We start from the raw sequence: 15,739 nt of genomic DNA, 5'->3' as shown, positions 1-15,739 counted from the left end.
TTTTTTTTTTTTTTTTTTTTGAGACGGAGTCTCGCTGTGTCACCCAGGCTGGAGTGCAGTGGCCAGATCTCAGCTCACTGCAAGCTCCGCCTCCCAGGTTTACGCCATTCTCCGGCCTCAGCCTCCGAGTAGCTGGGACTACAGGTGCCCGCCACCTCGCCCGGCTAGTTTTTTGTATTTTTTAGTAGAGACGGGGTTTCACCATGTTAGCCAGGATGGTCTCGATCTCCTGACCTCGTGATCCACCCGCCTCGGCCTCCCAAAGTGCTGGGATTACAGGCTTGAGCCACCGCGCCCGGCCTGTAGTTAACTTTTACAAGTATTTAATCATAATTGCTTAGATTGAATTCAATTTAGCATATATTCCTAGAGGTTCACTATTATTATTACTAGGTCCTGAAAATGTGAAACAGCCATAAAAATGAGTGATGAATTCAATATATATTATTCTGCCACTGAGAAGTATTGTAACAAAAAACAAGTTTCTAGGTCATACCAACAGCAGTAATTCATTATAAGTATAAATTTTGAATCGCTGCAATGAATAAGTTCTTGAATTATTTGATAATCCAAGTAATGAGAGAGTGAAGCAAAAGATTTAAATTTGTGGTTAATTTACATAAAATACTGACACTGATGGAGTTAATGTAAATCATAATGTACCACATTGTCAGCAAAGCCAAACTGGTTAATGGATGCCATCGATTCAGAGTATTACTATTTTTTGTTTTTTGAGATGGAGTCTCACTCTGTTGCCCAGGCTGGAGTGCAATGGTGGTGTGATCTCGGCTCACTGCAACCTCCGCCTCCTGAGTTCAAGTGATTCTCCTGCCTCCCGAGTAGCTGCGATTACAGGCGCACACCACCATGCCCAGCTAATTTTTGTATTTTTAGTAGAGATAGAATTTCACCATGTTGGCCAGGCTGCTCTCTAACTCCTGACCTCGTGATCCACCTGCCTTGGCCTCCCAAAGTGCTGGAATTACAGGCATGAGCCACTGCTCCCGGCTTTATTACTACTAATTATAGAATAAGAAAACTTGAAATGCCCTGGAATTTTCTTTTTTTTTTTTTTTTTTTTTTTTTTTTTTTTTTTTTTTTTTGAGACGGAGTCTCGCTCTGTCGCCCAGGCTGGAGTGCAGTGGCTGGATCTCAGCTCACTGCAAGCTCCGCCTCCCGGGTTTACGCCATTCTCCTGCCTCAGCCTCCCGAGTAGTTGGGACTACAGGCGCCCACCACCTCGCCCGGCTAGTTTTTTGTATTTTTTAGTAGAGACGGGGTTTCACCATGTTAGCCAGGATGGTCTCGATCTCCTGACCTCGTGATCCGCCCGCCTCGGCCTCCCAAAGTGCTGGGATTACAGGCTTGAGCCACCGCGCCCGGCCATAATGCCCTGGAATTTTCATAGAAATACTCACACATTTTAAAACATTCCTAAAAACTTACATGTATTAACTTTTTTTTTTTTCCCCTGAGACAATCTTACTCTGTTGCCCAGGCTGGGGTACAATGGCATAATCTTGGCTCACTGCAACCTCCGCCTCCCAGGTTCAAGTGATTCGCCTGCCTCAGCCTCCTGAGTAGCTGGGATTACAGGTGCCTGCTACCACATCTGGCTAACTTTTGTATTTTTAGTAGACATGGGATTTCACCATGTTGGTCAGGCTGGTCTCGAACTCCTGATCTCGTGATCTGCCCACCCCGGCTTCCAAAAGTGCTGGGATTACAGGCATGAGCCACTGTGCCCAGCCACGTATTAACTATTGAAGAAAAAAGTATTCAATGACATTTGCTAAAGCATGGTAAGGAAGACTTTTTAAAAAAATTACTTTATTTTTGAAACTGGGTCTCACTCTGTTGCCAGGCTGGAGTGCAGCAGCACAATCTTGGCTCACTGCAACCTTTCCATCCCAGGCTCAAGCAATCTTTTTACCCCAGCCTCCTGAGTAGCTGGGACTGCAGTTGTGCAACACCACACCCAGCTAATTTTAATATTTGTAGAGACAGGGTTTTGCCATGTTGCCCAGGCTGGTCTTAAAATCCTGGGGTCAAGTGATCCATCTGCCTTGGCCTCACAGAGTGCTGGGATTACAGGCAAGAGCCTTGGTGCCCTGCCTTTTTTTTTTCTTTTGAGACGGAGTCTCGCTCTGTCACCCAGGCTGGAGTGCAGTGGCCGGATCTCAGCTCACTGCAAGTTCCGCCTCCTGGGTTCACGCCATTCTCCTGCCTCAGCCTCCCAAGTAGCTGGGACTACAGGCGCCTGCCGCCACGTCCGGGTTGTTTTGTTGTATTTTTTAGTAGAGACGGGGTTTCACCATGTTAGCCAGGATGGTCTTGATCTCCTGACCTCGTGATCTGCCTGCCTCGGCCTCCCAAAGTGCTGGGATTACAGGCATAAGCTACTGCGCCCAGCCTGTTTTTTTTTTTTTTTTTTTTTTTTTTAAACAGAGACAAAGTCGTTCTCTGGCTTAAGATGGAGTACAGTGGTGTGATCATAGCTCACTACAGATTTGAACTCCTGAGCACAAAGGATCCTCCTGCCTCAGCCCCCCAGGTGGCTGGGACTACAGGCATGCACCACCACACCTGGCTAATTTTTAAATTTTTTTTTTTTTGTATAGTCAGGGTCTCACTATGTTGCCCAGGCTGGTCTCCAACTCCTGGCCTCAAGAGATACTTACGCCTGTAATCCCAGCACTTTGGGAGGCTGACGTAGGAGGATCACTTGAGGCCAGGAGTTTGAGACCAGCCTGGGCAACATAGGGAGACCCTATCTCTACAAAAAATACAAAAGTTAGTTGGGTGTGATGGTGCATGCTTGTAGTCTCAGCTAGTCAGGAGGCTGAGGTGGGAGGATTGCTTGGGCCCAGGAGGTCGGGGCTGCAGTGAGCCAGTGACCATGCCAGTACACTCCAGCCCGGATTCCAGAACAAACCCCTATCTCAAACAAACAAACAAACAAACACATAAATGAAAGACAGTTGGTGTTCCTACCACAGGTGTGTCCAGTGAGAAGAGAGGGTGTGATGTTGCAGATGAGAGGGGATAAATGCTGGACCAAAATCCTGGAGAAGGTGAGAGAGGAAGGAGAGGAAGGAATCCAGAGTCCAGATGAAGGAGGTGATCTCTGATGGCAGCCGAGATAACAGCATATCCTGACAGTTGTAGGTGGCTTTGTAGCTCTAAGATCAGCAAGATTGCTGGCTGTAGTTTTGTAGATCATCAGGAAGATTATCAGAAAAAAATATCTTGACCTGGTGAGCTCTCTATGCTCTGGCACTTGAATAAAAGCTATCCTAAAATATTACAAATTCTAGAATTTACCCTCACAAAAACCTTTTCATTAACTAGGCGGCCTTTTTTTTTTTTTTTTTTTTTGGATATGGGGTCTTGCTCTGTGCTCCAGGCTGGAGTGCAGTGGCACTACCTAGGCTAACTGCAACCTCTGCCTCCTGAGTTCATGTGATTCTCCTGCCTCAGCCTCCTGAGTAGCTAGGATTACAGGTGTGTGCCACCACGCCCAGCTAATTTTTGTATTTTTAGTGGAGACGGGGTTTCACCATATTGGCCAGGCTGGTCTTGAATTCCTGACCTCAGGTGATCCACCCGCTAAGGCATAACTTTTTTTTTTTTTTTTTTTTTTGAGACGGAGTCTCGCTCCGTCGCCCAGGCTGGAGTGCAGTGGCCGGATCTCAGCTCACTGCAAGCTCCACCTCCCAGGTTTATGCCATTCTCCTGCCTCAGCCTCCCGAGTAGCTGGGACTACAGGCGCCCGCCACCTCGCCCGGCTAGTTTTTTGTATTTTTTTTTTTTTAGTAGGGATGGGGTTTCACTGCGTTAGCCAGGATGGTCTCAATCTCCTGACCTCCTGATCCGCCCGTCTCGGCCTCCCAAAGTGCTGGGATTACAGGCTTGAGCCACCGCGCCTGGCCTGAGGCATAACTTTTATTTCAGTCTCATGTTTCAGTTTGTTCTGTGGTCTCCTCTTTTATTTGTTACCTGGTAAAACACACACACACACATATATACTTTTTTTTTTTTTTTTTTTTTGCTGGTTTCCAGGTAATTCTAAGAACTAACTAAGGTCCTGATGCTTGGTAGTTACCAAGGGAGGCAGACAGAGTATTTTGCACAGTCCAAAGGAGGTAATGTAATGCTTAAATGAAAGAAACTGAACCAAACAATGAAAATATGGGCTACATATTACAAACAACTCTGAGACACTGTTATTTATGATATGATAGGAAAGCTTCTCCTAAGGAAAGTGGTGGAAACTCCATCACTTAGACAAGTTAGAACACAACTGTAAAGGTATTAAAAAGTGTATTAGAGAGATTCATCCTGTAAAAGACCCTGGGGACTGAGTGTGGTGGCTCATGCCTGTAATCCTCACACACTGGGAGGCTGAAGCAGAAGGATCACTTGAGCCCAGGAGTTTCAGACCAGCCTGGGCAACATAGTGAGACCCTATCTCTACAAAAATTAAAAATTAGCCTGGCATGGTGGCATGCGCCTATGATCCCAGCTACTTGGGAGGCTGAGGTGGAGAATTGCTTGAGCTCCGGAGGTCAAGGCTACAGTCAGCCGTGTTTGCACCACTGCACTCAAGGCTGGGCAACAGGGCAAGACTCTGTCTCAAAAAACAAACAAACAAAAAATTGCCCTGAGAAGTACATTTTATGGCTAGAGACTTCGTTTCTTTTTTCTTTTTTTCTTTTTTGACGGAGTCTCGCTCTGTTGCCCAGGCTGGGGTGCAGTGGCAGGATCTCGGCTCACTGCAACTTCTGCCTCCTGGGTTCAAGCAATTCTCTCCCTCAGCCTCCCAAGTAGCTGGGATTACAGGCACCTGTCACCACGTCCTTCTAATTTTTGTATTTTGTATTTCACCATCTTGGCCAGGCTGGTCTTAAACTCCTGACCTCTTGATCCACCCGCCTTGGCCTCCCAACATGTTGGGATTACAGGTGTGAGCCACCGCACCCGGCCGGGGAGTGACTGTTAATGGCTTGGAGGGTTTCTTTTTCCGATGATTAAAATGTTCTGAAATCGGACAGTGAGGATGACTGAGCTGTGAACATAATAAAACCATTGTACACCTTAATTGGGTGAATTGTATGGTATGTAAATTAGATAGCAATAATAAAAAAAGTAAACTTTTAACATCAATGTCACCAGGGGTTCAAGTTCTGGCTTACACAGAATTCCTTTCCTGGAGAGCAGATAATACGCAAAGCCAGCAATGGTTTATTTTTACTCACAAATTCCTTACGTATCTGGTAGTCAGGTTCCTATTTTAAATATGTAGCAAAGACATTGTACCTCTTAATTCTGGAATATAGTCTTTACGGTTTAGTGAGCTATCCAATCCACTTCTAGTCTTTAGTCCGTGGCAAAATCTGGAATTTCATGGTACTGTTACTTTGATCGCTTAACTTAGATTTATATAACTTTTTTTATTTTTTGAGATACAGTCTTGCTCTGTCGGCCAGGCTGGAGTGCAGTGGCACGATCTCGGCTCACTGCAAGCTCTGCCTCCCGGGTTCACGCCATTCTCCTGCCTCAGCCTCCCCAGTAGCTGGGACTACAGGCGCCTGCCACCATGCCCGGCTAATTTTTTGTAGTTTTAGTAGAGACGGGGTTTCACCGTGTTAGCCAGGATGGTCTCGATCTCCTGACCTTGTGATCCGCCCGCCTCGGCCTCCCAAAGTGCTGGGATTACAGGCGTGAGCCATCTCACCCGTACAAATATTTGTATTCTTGTGCACCTGAAGATGGTTTTCACCCACTGACTCCAAACGTCTTCCTTGCATTTGCTGTGTACAATTCAGTGATTTGGGTCTCTCATCCATTTATACTTTCAACTTTTATCAATACTTTTTGAACACACTTAAAAAAAAACCCAGGAAGTATCTCTCTAAAAGGCCAAGGTAAAGTAAAATGAATGGGAGTTCTTGTGTCCGAGTTCTCTTCCAACTGGCCTTTCCTGGAGGAGATGGAAGAGTGTGTAGCAGATGTTTTAGAAAATGAGCGCTCAATACGGTAGATTGAGCTCCCGCCGACAAGGAGACGTTTTTCATTTTCTTATCCCTCGCTTAGGCGGCGGGCGCGCAGAGTCCAGTGGGAGCGATGAGGTGTTTCTGGGCTCCCAGGTCACAGAAAAGCAGGCGAGTGGGAACGACGGAGGTGCCGCGGGCCAGCGCCACCTTCTGGCGGATGTTCCCCCGCGTGCGTCCGGGAGCCGTCTCTCCCCCTGCCAGCCTACCTGGCCCAGGCCCGCCGCGCCCGCCGCCCCTGCGCGGTCGCCGTGGCAACGCCCCGCCCTGCCGCCCGCCTCCCTTTGCCCCTCCCCCCGTCAGGCGCGGCTGCGCGGGAGGGGGTGGGACGGGGGCGGGGAGAGGACGCAGGCGAGAAGAACTCCGCGGCGCGGCGCCCGCGACCTATTGGCTGCCACGTCCTAGCGCCAGAAGCCCCGCCTCCCTGACGGGGGTCACGTGATCCCTTTCAAAGATGGCCGCCCTGTTGTTTTGATGAATAATACTTGGTGGGGCGAGGGGGAAAGAGTAGGGGTGGAGGGGTAGGAGGATTTACTCTTCCAGCGAGAGCTACGCGCGTCCCATCCTCCCCCTCCCCCCTACCCAGGCTCCGGCGTGGAGGCGGGGCGTGGCCGGCCTGCTTTGGGAGGGGAGGGGCTTCCCTTACAGTGCTGGGCTCTGCCAGGACGGCTGTGGGGTCGCCTTACCTCGGGGTATCCACTCTGCAGTGGACCAGTTCCCGCCAGGGGCAAAGGGTAGGAAGGAGAGCAGGATCTGCTGTAGGAACTCAGCTACCGCGCCACTATCACGAAGACACAGCAGGCTCGGGGCACGAGACGAGCTGGAGACCGCGCTGCCTAGTCTGGGTAACCTGGGAAGCAGAGGGTAGTAAGTGGCGCCTTAAGATAACCCTGTAGCAGCAGCAGTGGCGGCCAGAGGAGGCTGCTCAGGGAACAAGCGGCCGTAGTAGTCTCTGGGGCGATTGGAGTGACCGAAGCCAAGGCAGTTCAGTGCCTCTTGTGTTCTTATTTTTTAACCTCTGACTATGCAATTCTGAAACCTCCCCCATTCGGGGGACCAGACAGCCTGATAGACACCTTCCACTCTCCTTCCTCCCGCCGTGGTCTCGAGAACAGAAGGATCTCTCCCTAACGCCTTTCACCATTAAGAGGAAAGCGATGGAGGAGCTGAGCGCTGATGAGGTGAGGAGGTTGGGGGACACCTTGAGGGATTAGTTGGCAACTCGTTAGCGCTTTGGACAGGGATGATATTGCGCCAGTGCTGTCTGGCCTTTGGGCTTGGAGAAGGAACGGAGATGATATTTTCCAAGAATAACATGACTCCCCATAGGGTCTCTGGTTTTATTCTCCTTTATTCTTTTGCCTTATTTCTTCATTCTGAACTCCATTTGCTTCTTTCCGAGTGTTCTTTTAGGGTCTGAAAAAGAGGAGAGAGCATCTTGAGGTGTTTATTCTTTTCTTCAGGGTATGCAAAGAAGAACGGCTAGATTTACATCAAGTTAAAGTGTGTGTGTGTCGTCAGGAATTTAAAGCACGATTTTGGATGGAATGAGAATGTATGGTGGGTGAATATTTTTAAAGAAAGCATTTGAAATTCCAAATATGTGTGGTTATTTAACTGTATAAGCTGATTAAACATATCTTTTTGCTTGAGGGATGGTTTACAGACAGATTCTTTGATATTTAACAAAATATGTATCTTCTCAACAGTTTAGAGAATTCCAGTTGTATTCTAGTGACTTAATATAAGACCACTAATGACTTCTGGCATTCTTCTCTTACATTTTATCTTTTTCTACTTCTTGAATCTTTCAAACTTGTGTTTTGCTGTAGCAGAGACTGAACAGGAAGCAAGTGGTCGCAAATGAATTTGTAAACTCTCTCCTGTTCTCATTTCTTGAAGGAGTTATACGATCTATTTCTTGATGTTTTAAAGATTGTTTAATAAGTTAGATTGTTGTAAAAAAAAAAAAAAAAGCAGTGGCAATCAGGGTACAAGGAATTTCCTATGCTTCTACTGCCTTTTTCCTTCCTTTTTACAAATTGGGAGCTTCCCTTTCAGGACCCCTGCTGGCCATACCCTCTTCAGCCTACCTCCACATTTCTTCCTCTGGTTCATCATATAAACTTCCCTACAGTATTAGGAAAGCAGTCATCCATCAGATTGATTGTACTACAAGACTTCTATGCTCCAGTTTTGGCTACAGAGTATATAGTGTGTTTACTTAGGGACTGAAATTCTCCAGGTATAGGACATGGCAGTGGTGTGTTAAGGGTCAGATAGGAAAGGAAGCAGATTATTTTGTTGATTGTGATACTTGGATGCTTGGTTTGGAAAATCAGGAGTGCCCATTCTCCGTTACTGACTTTGTGTTTTTATAAATACATCAGAAATGTAATCTTAAGAGAATATTACACAGTTTCTTTCATTTGGTAGGAAATATCAAGAGATCTCCTAAGAATCACTTTGTTTTATGTGGTTTAAGTTTCTTCACCCTTCCCCGTTTTTCATTAATGTTAATTCTAGTGAGTAATTTCTCTTAAAACAGAGATGCTGTTTTTTGTTTTTTGTTTGTTTGAGACTCAGTCTCGCTGTCGCCCAGGCTGGAGTGCAATGGCGCCATCTCGGCTCACTGCAAGCTCCGCCTCCCAGGTTTACGCCGTTCTCCTGCCTCAGCCTCCCAAAGTAGCTGGGACTACAGGCGCCCGCCACCACGCCAGGCTAATTTTTTTGTATTTTTTTGTATTTTTAGTAGAGATGGGGTTTCACTGTGTTAGCCAGGATGGTCTCGATCTCCTGACCTCGTGATCCGTCTGCCTCGGCCTCCCAAAGTGCTGGGATTACAGGTGTCAGCCACCGCGATGGGCCAGAGATACTGTTTTTTAGTAGTACTTTACTCCCAGAAATTACTTTTTTTTTTGGATGATCTGTTTAGAGGCTTTGCACACTTGAGTTTTCACCAGGAAATTCTTTTCAAACCAGTGAGGCATTACAGACCAGTGAATATACTGTATAATCTAAAATGTGTCTCTTCACTTTGCTCAGTCCTTGAGGAAGGTGTAACTTTTTTTGTGACCATATAAGGAACACATGAAACCTTTGTGGAAGAAATAGAAGAAACTTTTTTCAAGGTCAGCAGAATATTCAAATAAATGAGAAAAATTAAATTCACTAATACCGGATCAATGTAAAATTATCTTCAACAAATTAGTTGTCCTGAACACAAAGAGCTGATTCAATAACTGCTAATTTTACTCTCAGCAGAACCTGGAACAAATAATAATTCTTTGTTTTTAATTTAAAAAATTTTTATTGTTTTTTGTAGAGACAGGGGTCTTGCGGTGTTGCCCAAGATGGTCTCAACTCCTGACCTCAAGCGATCCTCCCACTTCAGCCTCCCAAAGTGGGAGCCAGACGAATAGTTTTTTGGAAAAAATATCTTTGAAGTTATTTTTTAAAAATTCAATTAAAAATTTCGGAGGTTAGGTAAGCAGTTCTCTTGAGACATGTCCAAAGCTTTTGCCTTTGTGTTGTTACTCTGTAGTTGGAAACTTGTGTCAAATATGGTAGGTGACATTGATTTGATTACAAAATAATACACTTATATTAATGAAACTTCAAGTTTATATTTCAGGGTTAAAACAGGCAAGGCAGTGATCTTTTAATCTAATTTAGGAAATTAGGTAAGGCAGAGTTCATATTTTGACAACATAAAAATGTATGATTACACAGTCCGTGAAAAACAAAGGCTGGTATAACCAGACTGGTAGCTTTAGGAACTTTTACATTATGTGCACTTTTTGGTCCCTCTCAGATCACCTAGAATTCTTTGTGTGTGTGTGTGTGTGTGACAGAGTTTCGCTCTTATTGCTCAGGCTGGAGTGCAATGGCGCGATCTTGGCTCACTGCAACCTCTGCCTCCTGGGTTCAAGCGATTTTCCTGCCTCAGTCTCTCTAGTAGCTGGAATTGCAGGCATGCGCCACCATGCCTGGCTAATTTTGTATTTTTAGTAGAGATGGGGTTTCTCATGTTGGTCGGGCTGGTCTTGAACTCCCGACCTCAGGTGATCGGCCCGCCTCGGCCTCCCAAAGTGCTGGGATTACAGACATGAGCCACTGCGCCCGGCAGTCTTGTGCTTTTCAGTAGAGTGCTTTAACTTCACTGTTGTTTGTTGTTTATATAGTGTATTACAGTGAGTTCATTGCCCTGTAGTTCACTGCCTATAGGTTCATTGCAGAGCCGTGACTAAGTTCATTCTCTTCAGGAACCTACATTCCGAGGCATCATTATTTACATTATATTAATTCTATAACCTACTCATGTGTTGTTTCTCGTATCTCAAGGTGGTGCTGTGCGTAGGTGGTGTGTTTGTTTTTGAGACCGGGGTCTGGCTCTGTCGCCCAGTCTGGAATGCAGTGGCACGATCTTGGCTCACTGCAATCTCTCTTAGGTTCAAGTGATCCTCCCACCTCAGCCTCCCAAGCTGGGACTACAGACTCATGCCACCACACGCGGCTACTTTTTGAATTTTTTTCAAGAGATGAGGTTTCACCATGTTGCTCAGGCTGGTCTCAAACTCCTGGGCTCAAGTGATCCGCCCGCCTTGGCCTCCCAAAGTGCTGAGATTACAGGCATAAGCCACCGTGCCCAGCCAAGTACGGTTTTTAAACTGTTTTTCAACAGTGGTAATGAGATTGCATTGAAGTGATTTTTCCCTCCTAAGTCTTCTTTGTGACTTAGTTCATCTGCAAGATGGTTGTTGGCTGGGATTCAGCGTGTGATCTAGATTTTAGGAAGTGTTGACCCGGTGCAGTGACTCACGCCTGTAATCCCAGCACTTTGGGAGGCTGAGGCGGGTGGATCACCTGAGGTCGGGAGTTCGAGAACAGCCTGTCCAACATGGAGAAACCCAGTCTCTGCTAAAAATACAAAATTAGCTGGGCGTGGTGGCACGTGACTGTAATCCCAGTCACTCAGGAGGCTGAGGCAGGAGAATTGCTTGAATCGGGGAGGTGGAGGTTGTAGTGGGCTGAGATCGCGCCATTGCTCTCCAGTCTGGGCAACGAGAGCGAAACTCTGTCTCAAAAAAAAAAATAATAAAGATTTTAGAAAGTATTCCTTCCCAAATGCAGAATATGTGACCTTTGACTTTTTAGCAGTGTTCCATAGGTAGAAGAAAATTGACATTGAACGACAGCCTTAGGAGCCGGTTCTGTGCCAGGCACTTGATAGCTCTGTCTCATTAGAGAAAACATTATAAACAAGCAGGTACTATTTTCCTAATTTTACAAGTTAGCAAACTGGGATTTAGGTTAAGTAACTTCTCCATAGTGACCTGGCTTAGAAGTGATGGGGTTGGAATTCAAACCCAGTGCTCTTGACTCGAAAGATAAATTCACCACAGCTTCTGTATCAGTATCCTGCATAACACTGACCCAGTCTGCTTTGATATACATAGTTTTTCTGTAGAAGTGCTGTTCTGCATGAATACCTTCATGATGTGATCAGGGCATTTGGTACTGGTCCTCCCACTCCCAATTTTTTTTTTTTTTTTTTTAAATGCCTGTTGGATTAAAAATTTGGGAGTTGGGGCCAGGCGTGGTGGCTCACGCCTGTAATCCCAACACTTTGGGAGGCTGAGGGGGCGGATCACGAGGTCAGGAGATCAAGACCATCCTGGCCAACACGGTGAAACCCCGTCTCTCCTAAAAATACAAAAATTTGTGTTTTTTTGTATTTTTTTGCTAAAATACAGCTGGGTGTGGTGGTGCGCACCTGTAATCCCAGCTACTCGGGAGGCTGTGGTAGGAGAATTGCTTAAACTCAGGAGGCGGAGGTTGCAGTGAGTTGAGATTGTGCCAGTGCACTCCAGCCTGGGAGGCAGAGCAAGACTCCATCTAAACACACACACACACACACACACACACACACACAGAAAAACGAATAAAAAAGAAATTATAATTAAATTGGAGTGGAGGAGATAGATAGGAATCCAACAGTTATAAAATAGTGCCAGGTGTTATTGTGGAGATATGCACAACTCACTTAAGAAACATGAGAAGGGACCTCTGGAGGGGCACGGTCTTAGTGAAGACTTTCAAGAAAAAGTGATACTTATGTTGAGAAGCAGTTGCCCTGGGAACTGGCTCTGAAATGGGGGAGCTCAAGAAACAGCACCAAGTGTGACTGGAGAGGTGGGTTTTACCTCGGGTGTGAGGCAGGTACCTGATCTCGGAGGGCTGTCAGAAACGTTTAGGACTTTGAACTTCCCTTTTTGTTGTTGTTCTTTGGGACGGTATCTCGCTCTGTTGCCCAGGCTGGAGTGAAGTGGCATGATCTTGGCTCACTGCAGCCTCTGCTTCCCGAGTTCAAGTGATTCTCCTGCCTCAGCCTCCCAGGCTGGGATTACAGGTGCATGCCACCATGCCCTGCTTTTTTTTTTTTTTTTTTTTTTTTTGTATTTTTAGTAAAGATGGGGTTTCACCATGTTGACTAGGCTGGTTTCAAACTCCTGACCTCAAGTGATCTGCCTGCCTCTGTCTGCCAAAGTGTTGGGGTTACAGGCGTGAGCCACTGCACTCAGCCGAGTTTGAACTTTCTCTGTAAAATGCCTTTTAGGGATTTTAAGAGGTGAGAAAGATGGGTGGCAAGGGAGTAAAGGGTAGTTTGGAAGAAGGTGGCTGCAGACTGCAAGATATATTAGGAGGCTGTTGTTGCTGTATAGGAGTGAGGCAGTGGAGTCCAGGGGATCTAAGGCATTGCCTGTGGGAATGGAGGGGAGCAGACAGACACCAAAGATACCAAGGACTGTGGTTAACCCAGTTTTGATGATCAGTTAACTGTGAAAAGGGGAGGGGAGGAGAGATGGAGAAATGACACCTTGGTTTCTAGCTATGGAGAAGGATAGATAGGGGTTGAATAAGGAATTCTGGAGAAGCAGCAGATTTTGGAGAAAGCAGATGTTTCTTTTTCTTTTTTTTTTTTTTCTTCTTTTGAGACAGGTTCTCCCTCTGTCACAGGCTGGAGTGCAGTGGTGCGACCTCAGCTCACTGCAATCTCTGACTCCCAGCTTCGAGTGATTCTCCTGCCTCAGCCTTCCGAGTATCTGGGACTACAGGTGCATGGCAGCCATGCCCAGCTAATTTTTGTATTTTTAGTAGAGATGGTGTTTCACCATATTGGCCAGGCTGATCTTGAACTCCTGACCTCAGTGATCCGCCTGCCATGGCCTCCCGAAGTGCTGGGGTTACAGGTGTGAGCTACCACGCCCAACCTCCGGCTAATTTTTGTATATTTTGTAGAGGCAGGGTCTTGCCATGTTGCCCAGGCTGGTCTCAAACTCCTGGGCTCAAGTGATCTGCCAATCTCAGCCTCCCAGAGTACTGGGATTACAAGTTTAGTTTTAGATCACCAAAAAGATGAGTCCACATGTAGACCCCCACTCTGGCCTTGCTGCTCTAACATTCCCACTTTTTTTTTTTTTTTTTGAGACAGAGTCTTGCTTTGTCCCCCAGGCTGGAATGCAGTGGCGCGATCTCCGCTCACTGCAAGCTCTGCCTCCCGGGTTCACGCCATTCTCCTGCCTCAGCCTCCCGAGTAGCTGGGACTACAGGCGCCTGCCACCACGCCCGGCTAATTTTTTTGTGTTTTTAGTAGAGACGGGGTTTCACTGTGTTAGCCAGGATGATCTCAATCTCCTGACCTCATGATCTGCCTGCCTCAGCCTCCCAAAGTGCTGGGATTACAGGCTTGAGCCACCGCGCCCGGCCCTTTTTTTTTTTTTTTTGAGATGGAATTTCGCTCTTGTTGCCCAGGCTGGAGTGCAATGGTGTGATCTCAGCTCACCACAACCTCCACCTCCCAGGTTCAAGCGATTCTCCTGCCTCAGCTTCTGGAGTAGCTGGGATTACAGGCATGCACTACCATGCCTGGCTAATTTTTTTGTATTTTTAGTAGAAACAGGGTTTCTCCATGTTGGCTTGGGCGGTCTCAAACTCTCAACCTTAGGTGATCCGCCCGCCTCAGCCACCCTAAGTGCTGGGATTACAGGCGTGAGCCACCGTGCCCGGCCTAACATCCCCACTTCTTTGACCATTTCTTTACTTGTAACAGGCCTGAGGACCTGAGGTCCCTTTTTCCTCAGTAGGTAGTTGCTACCGTTCACTTTATAACCAGGGCTCTTTCTCAAGCCTGGGAGGACAGTAGTGGGATATAGCCTGCTAGGCCCCTTCTCCTCTCTTTTTGTTCACTGTAGACAAGAGACAGAGAATGATAATAAGGATATTAGCTCTTAATATGTGCTACACACTTAACTTGCTTCTCAAGGTTGACATTCTTATCCCGTTTTACAGATAAGAAAATGAGGCTAATAGAAATTAATTTATTGAAGGGCACACAACTAGTAAGTGGTAGAACTTGGATTCTAATCCAGAGTCTGACTCCAGAGTTTTCTATCTATTTACTACCTCTAAAACAAAACTAACCTCAGCCAACTGTAACATTTTTGGCATTCTTTCTTTTTTTTTTTTTGAGACGGAGTTTCACTCTTGTCACTCAGGCTTGAGTGAAATGGTGTGATCTCGGCTCACTGCAGCCTCCACCTCCTGGGTTCAAGCGATTCTCCTGCCTCAGCCTCCCAAGTAGCTGAGATTACAGGCTCCCACCAGCGTGCCCAACTAATTTTTGTATTTTTAGTAGAGATGGGGTTTCACCATGTTGGCCAGGCTGGTCTCGAACTTCTGACTTCAGGTGATCCCCCCACCTCGGCCTCCCAATGTGCTGGGATTACAGGAGTGAGCCACTGTGCCCAGCCACATTTATAGCATTCTTACTGTCCCTTCTGAGATGGGAAGTGGAAGCCCCAGTGGACTTTCTTTTTTTTCCTTTCTTTTTTTTTTTTTTTTTTGAGACAGAGTCTCACTGCGTCCCCATGCTGGAGTGTAGTGGCGTGATCTCTCACTGCAACCTCCGCCTCCTGGGTTCAAGTGATTCTCCTGCCTCAGCCTCCCAAGTAGCTGGGGTTACAGGTGCATGCCACTACTCCCTGGCTAATTTTTGTATTTTTAGGAGAGGGGTTTCACCATGTTGGTCAGGCTGGTCTCGAACTCCTGACCTCAAATGATCCACCCACCTCAGCCTCCCAAAGTTGTAGGATTACAGGCATGATGCTGGAGTGCAGTGGCATCATCTCGGCTCATTACAACCTCTAACCCCTGGGTTCAAGCGATTCTCCTTCGTCAGCCCCCCGAGGATCTGGGATTCCAGGCGCCTGCTGCCAGGCCCAGCCCTCCAGTGGACTTTCGTTCCCCATTTGTTATTGCTGAGAGTGGAGCTCGTCAAACAGCCCCCAGCTCTTGTAGGGAAAGAAGGCAGAAAGACTTCTTTGTGCAAAGTGCATTTTCTTACAAGGCACTTGTAGTATCTAGTGGAAATGTCTTCCTGTAAACGGTTCATTCAACAGCACTTACAGTTTACTAGCTGCATCCCTGATAACAGACAAATGCTGCTGAACAGACAAACGCTGCTGTGTGGAGCTTCATTCTAGTGGGAGGAGAGGGATAAAAAACAAACATGGCGGGGCGCGGTGGCTCACACCTGTGATCCCAGCACTTGGGGAGGCTGAGGCGGGTGGATCACGAGGTCAGGAGTTCGAGACCAGCCTGAGCAGCGTGGTGAAACCCTGTCT

General features: G+C 46.7%; 1 protein-coding gene across 2 annotated transcripts in view; it reads left to right on the top strand.

Moving 5' to 3' along the window:
* Nucleotides 1–6,496: 6,496 nt before the first annotated feature.
* The window catches only part of UBE4B (ubiquitination factor E4B), a 147,535-nt gene continuing 138,292 nt past the window's right edge, over nucleotides 6,497–15,739 (top strand). The window contains exon 1 of one of the 2 annotated variants that reach the window (XM_037985057.2): nucleotides 6,497–7,234. In XM_037985057.2, coding sequence (XP_037840985.1) covers nucleotides 7,211–7,234 — 24 coding nt within the window. In that variant the 5' untranslated portion in view covers nucleotides 6,497–7,210. The remainder of the gene's footprint in view (nucleotides 7,235–15,739) is intronic. The other variant, XM_037985059.2, reaches the window with a different exon arrangement.

The sequence above is a fragment of the Chlorocebus sabaeus genome, chromosome 20, assembly GCF_047675955.1.
Source record: "Chlorocebus sabaeus isolate Y175 chromosome 20, mChlSab1.0.hap1, whole genome shotgun sequence".
In the NCBI taxonomy this organism is placed as follows: Eukaryota; Metazoa; Chordata; class Mammalia; order Primates; family Cercopithecidae; genus Chlorocebus; species Chlorocebus sabaeus.
Note: the sequence above shows the minus strand (reverse complement) of the source record. Positions and strands in the feature narration are given on the sequence as shown.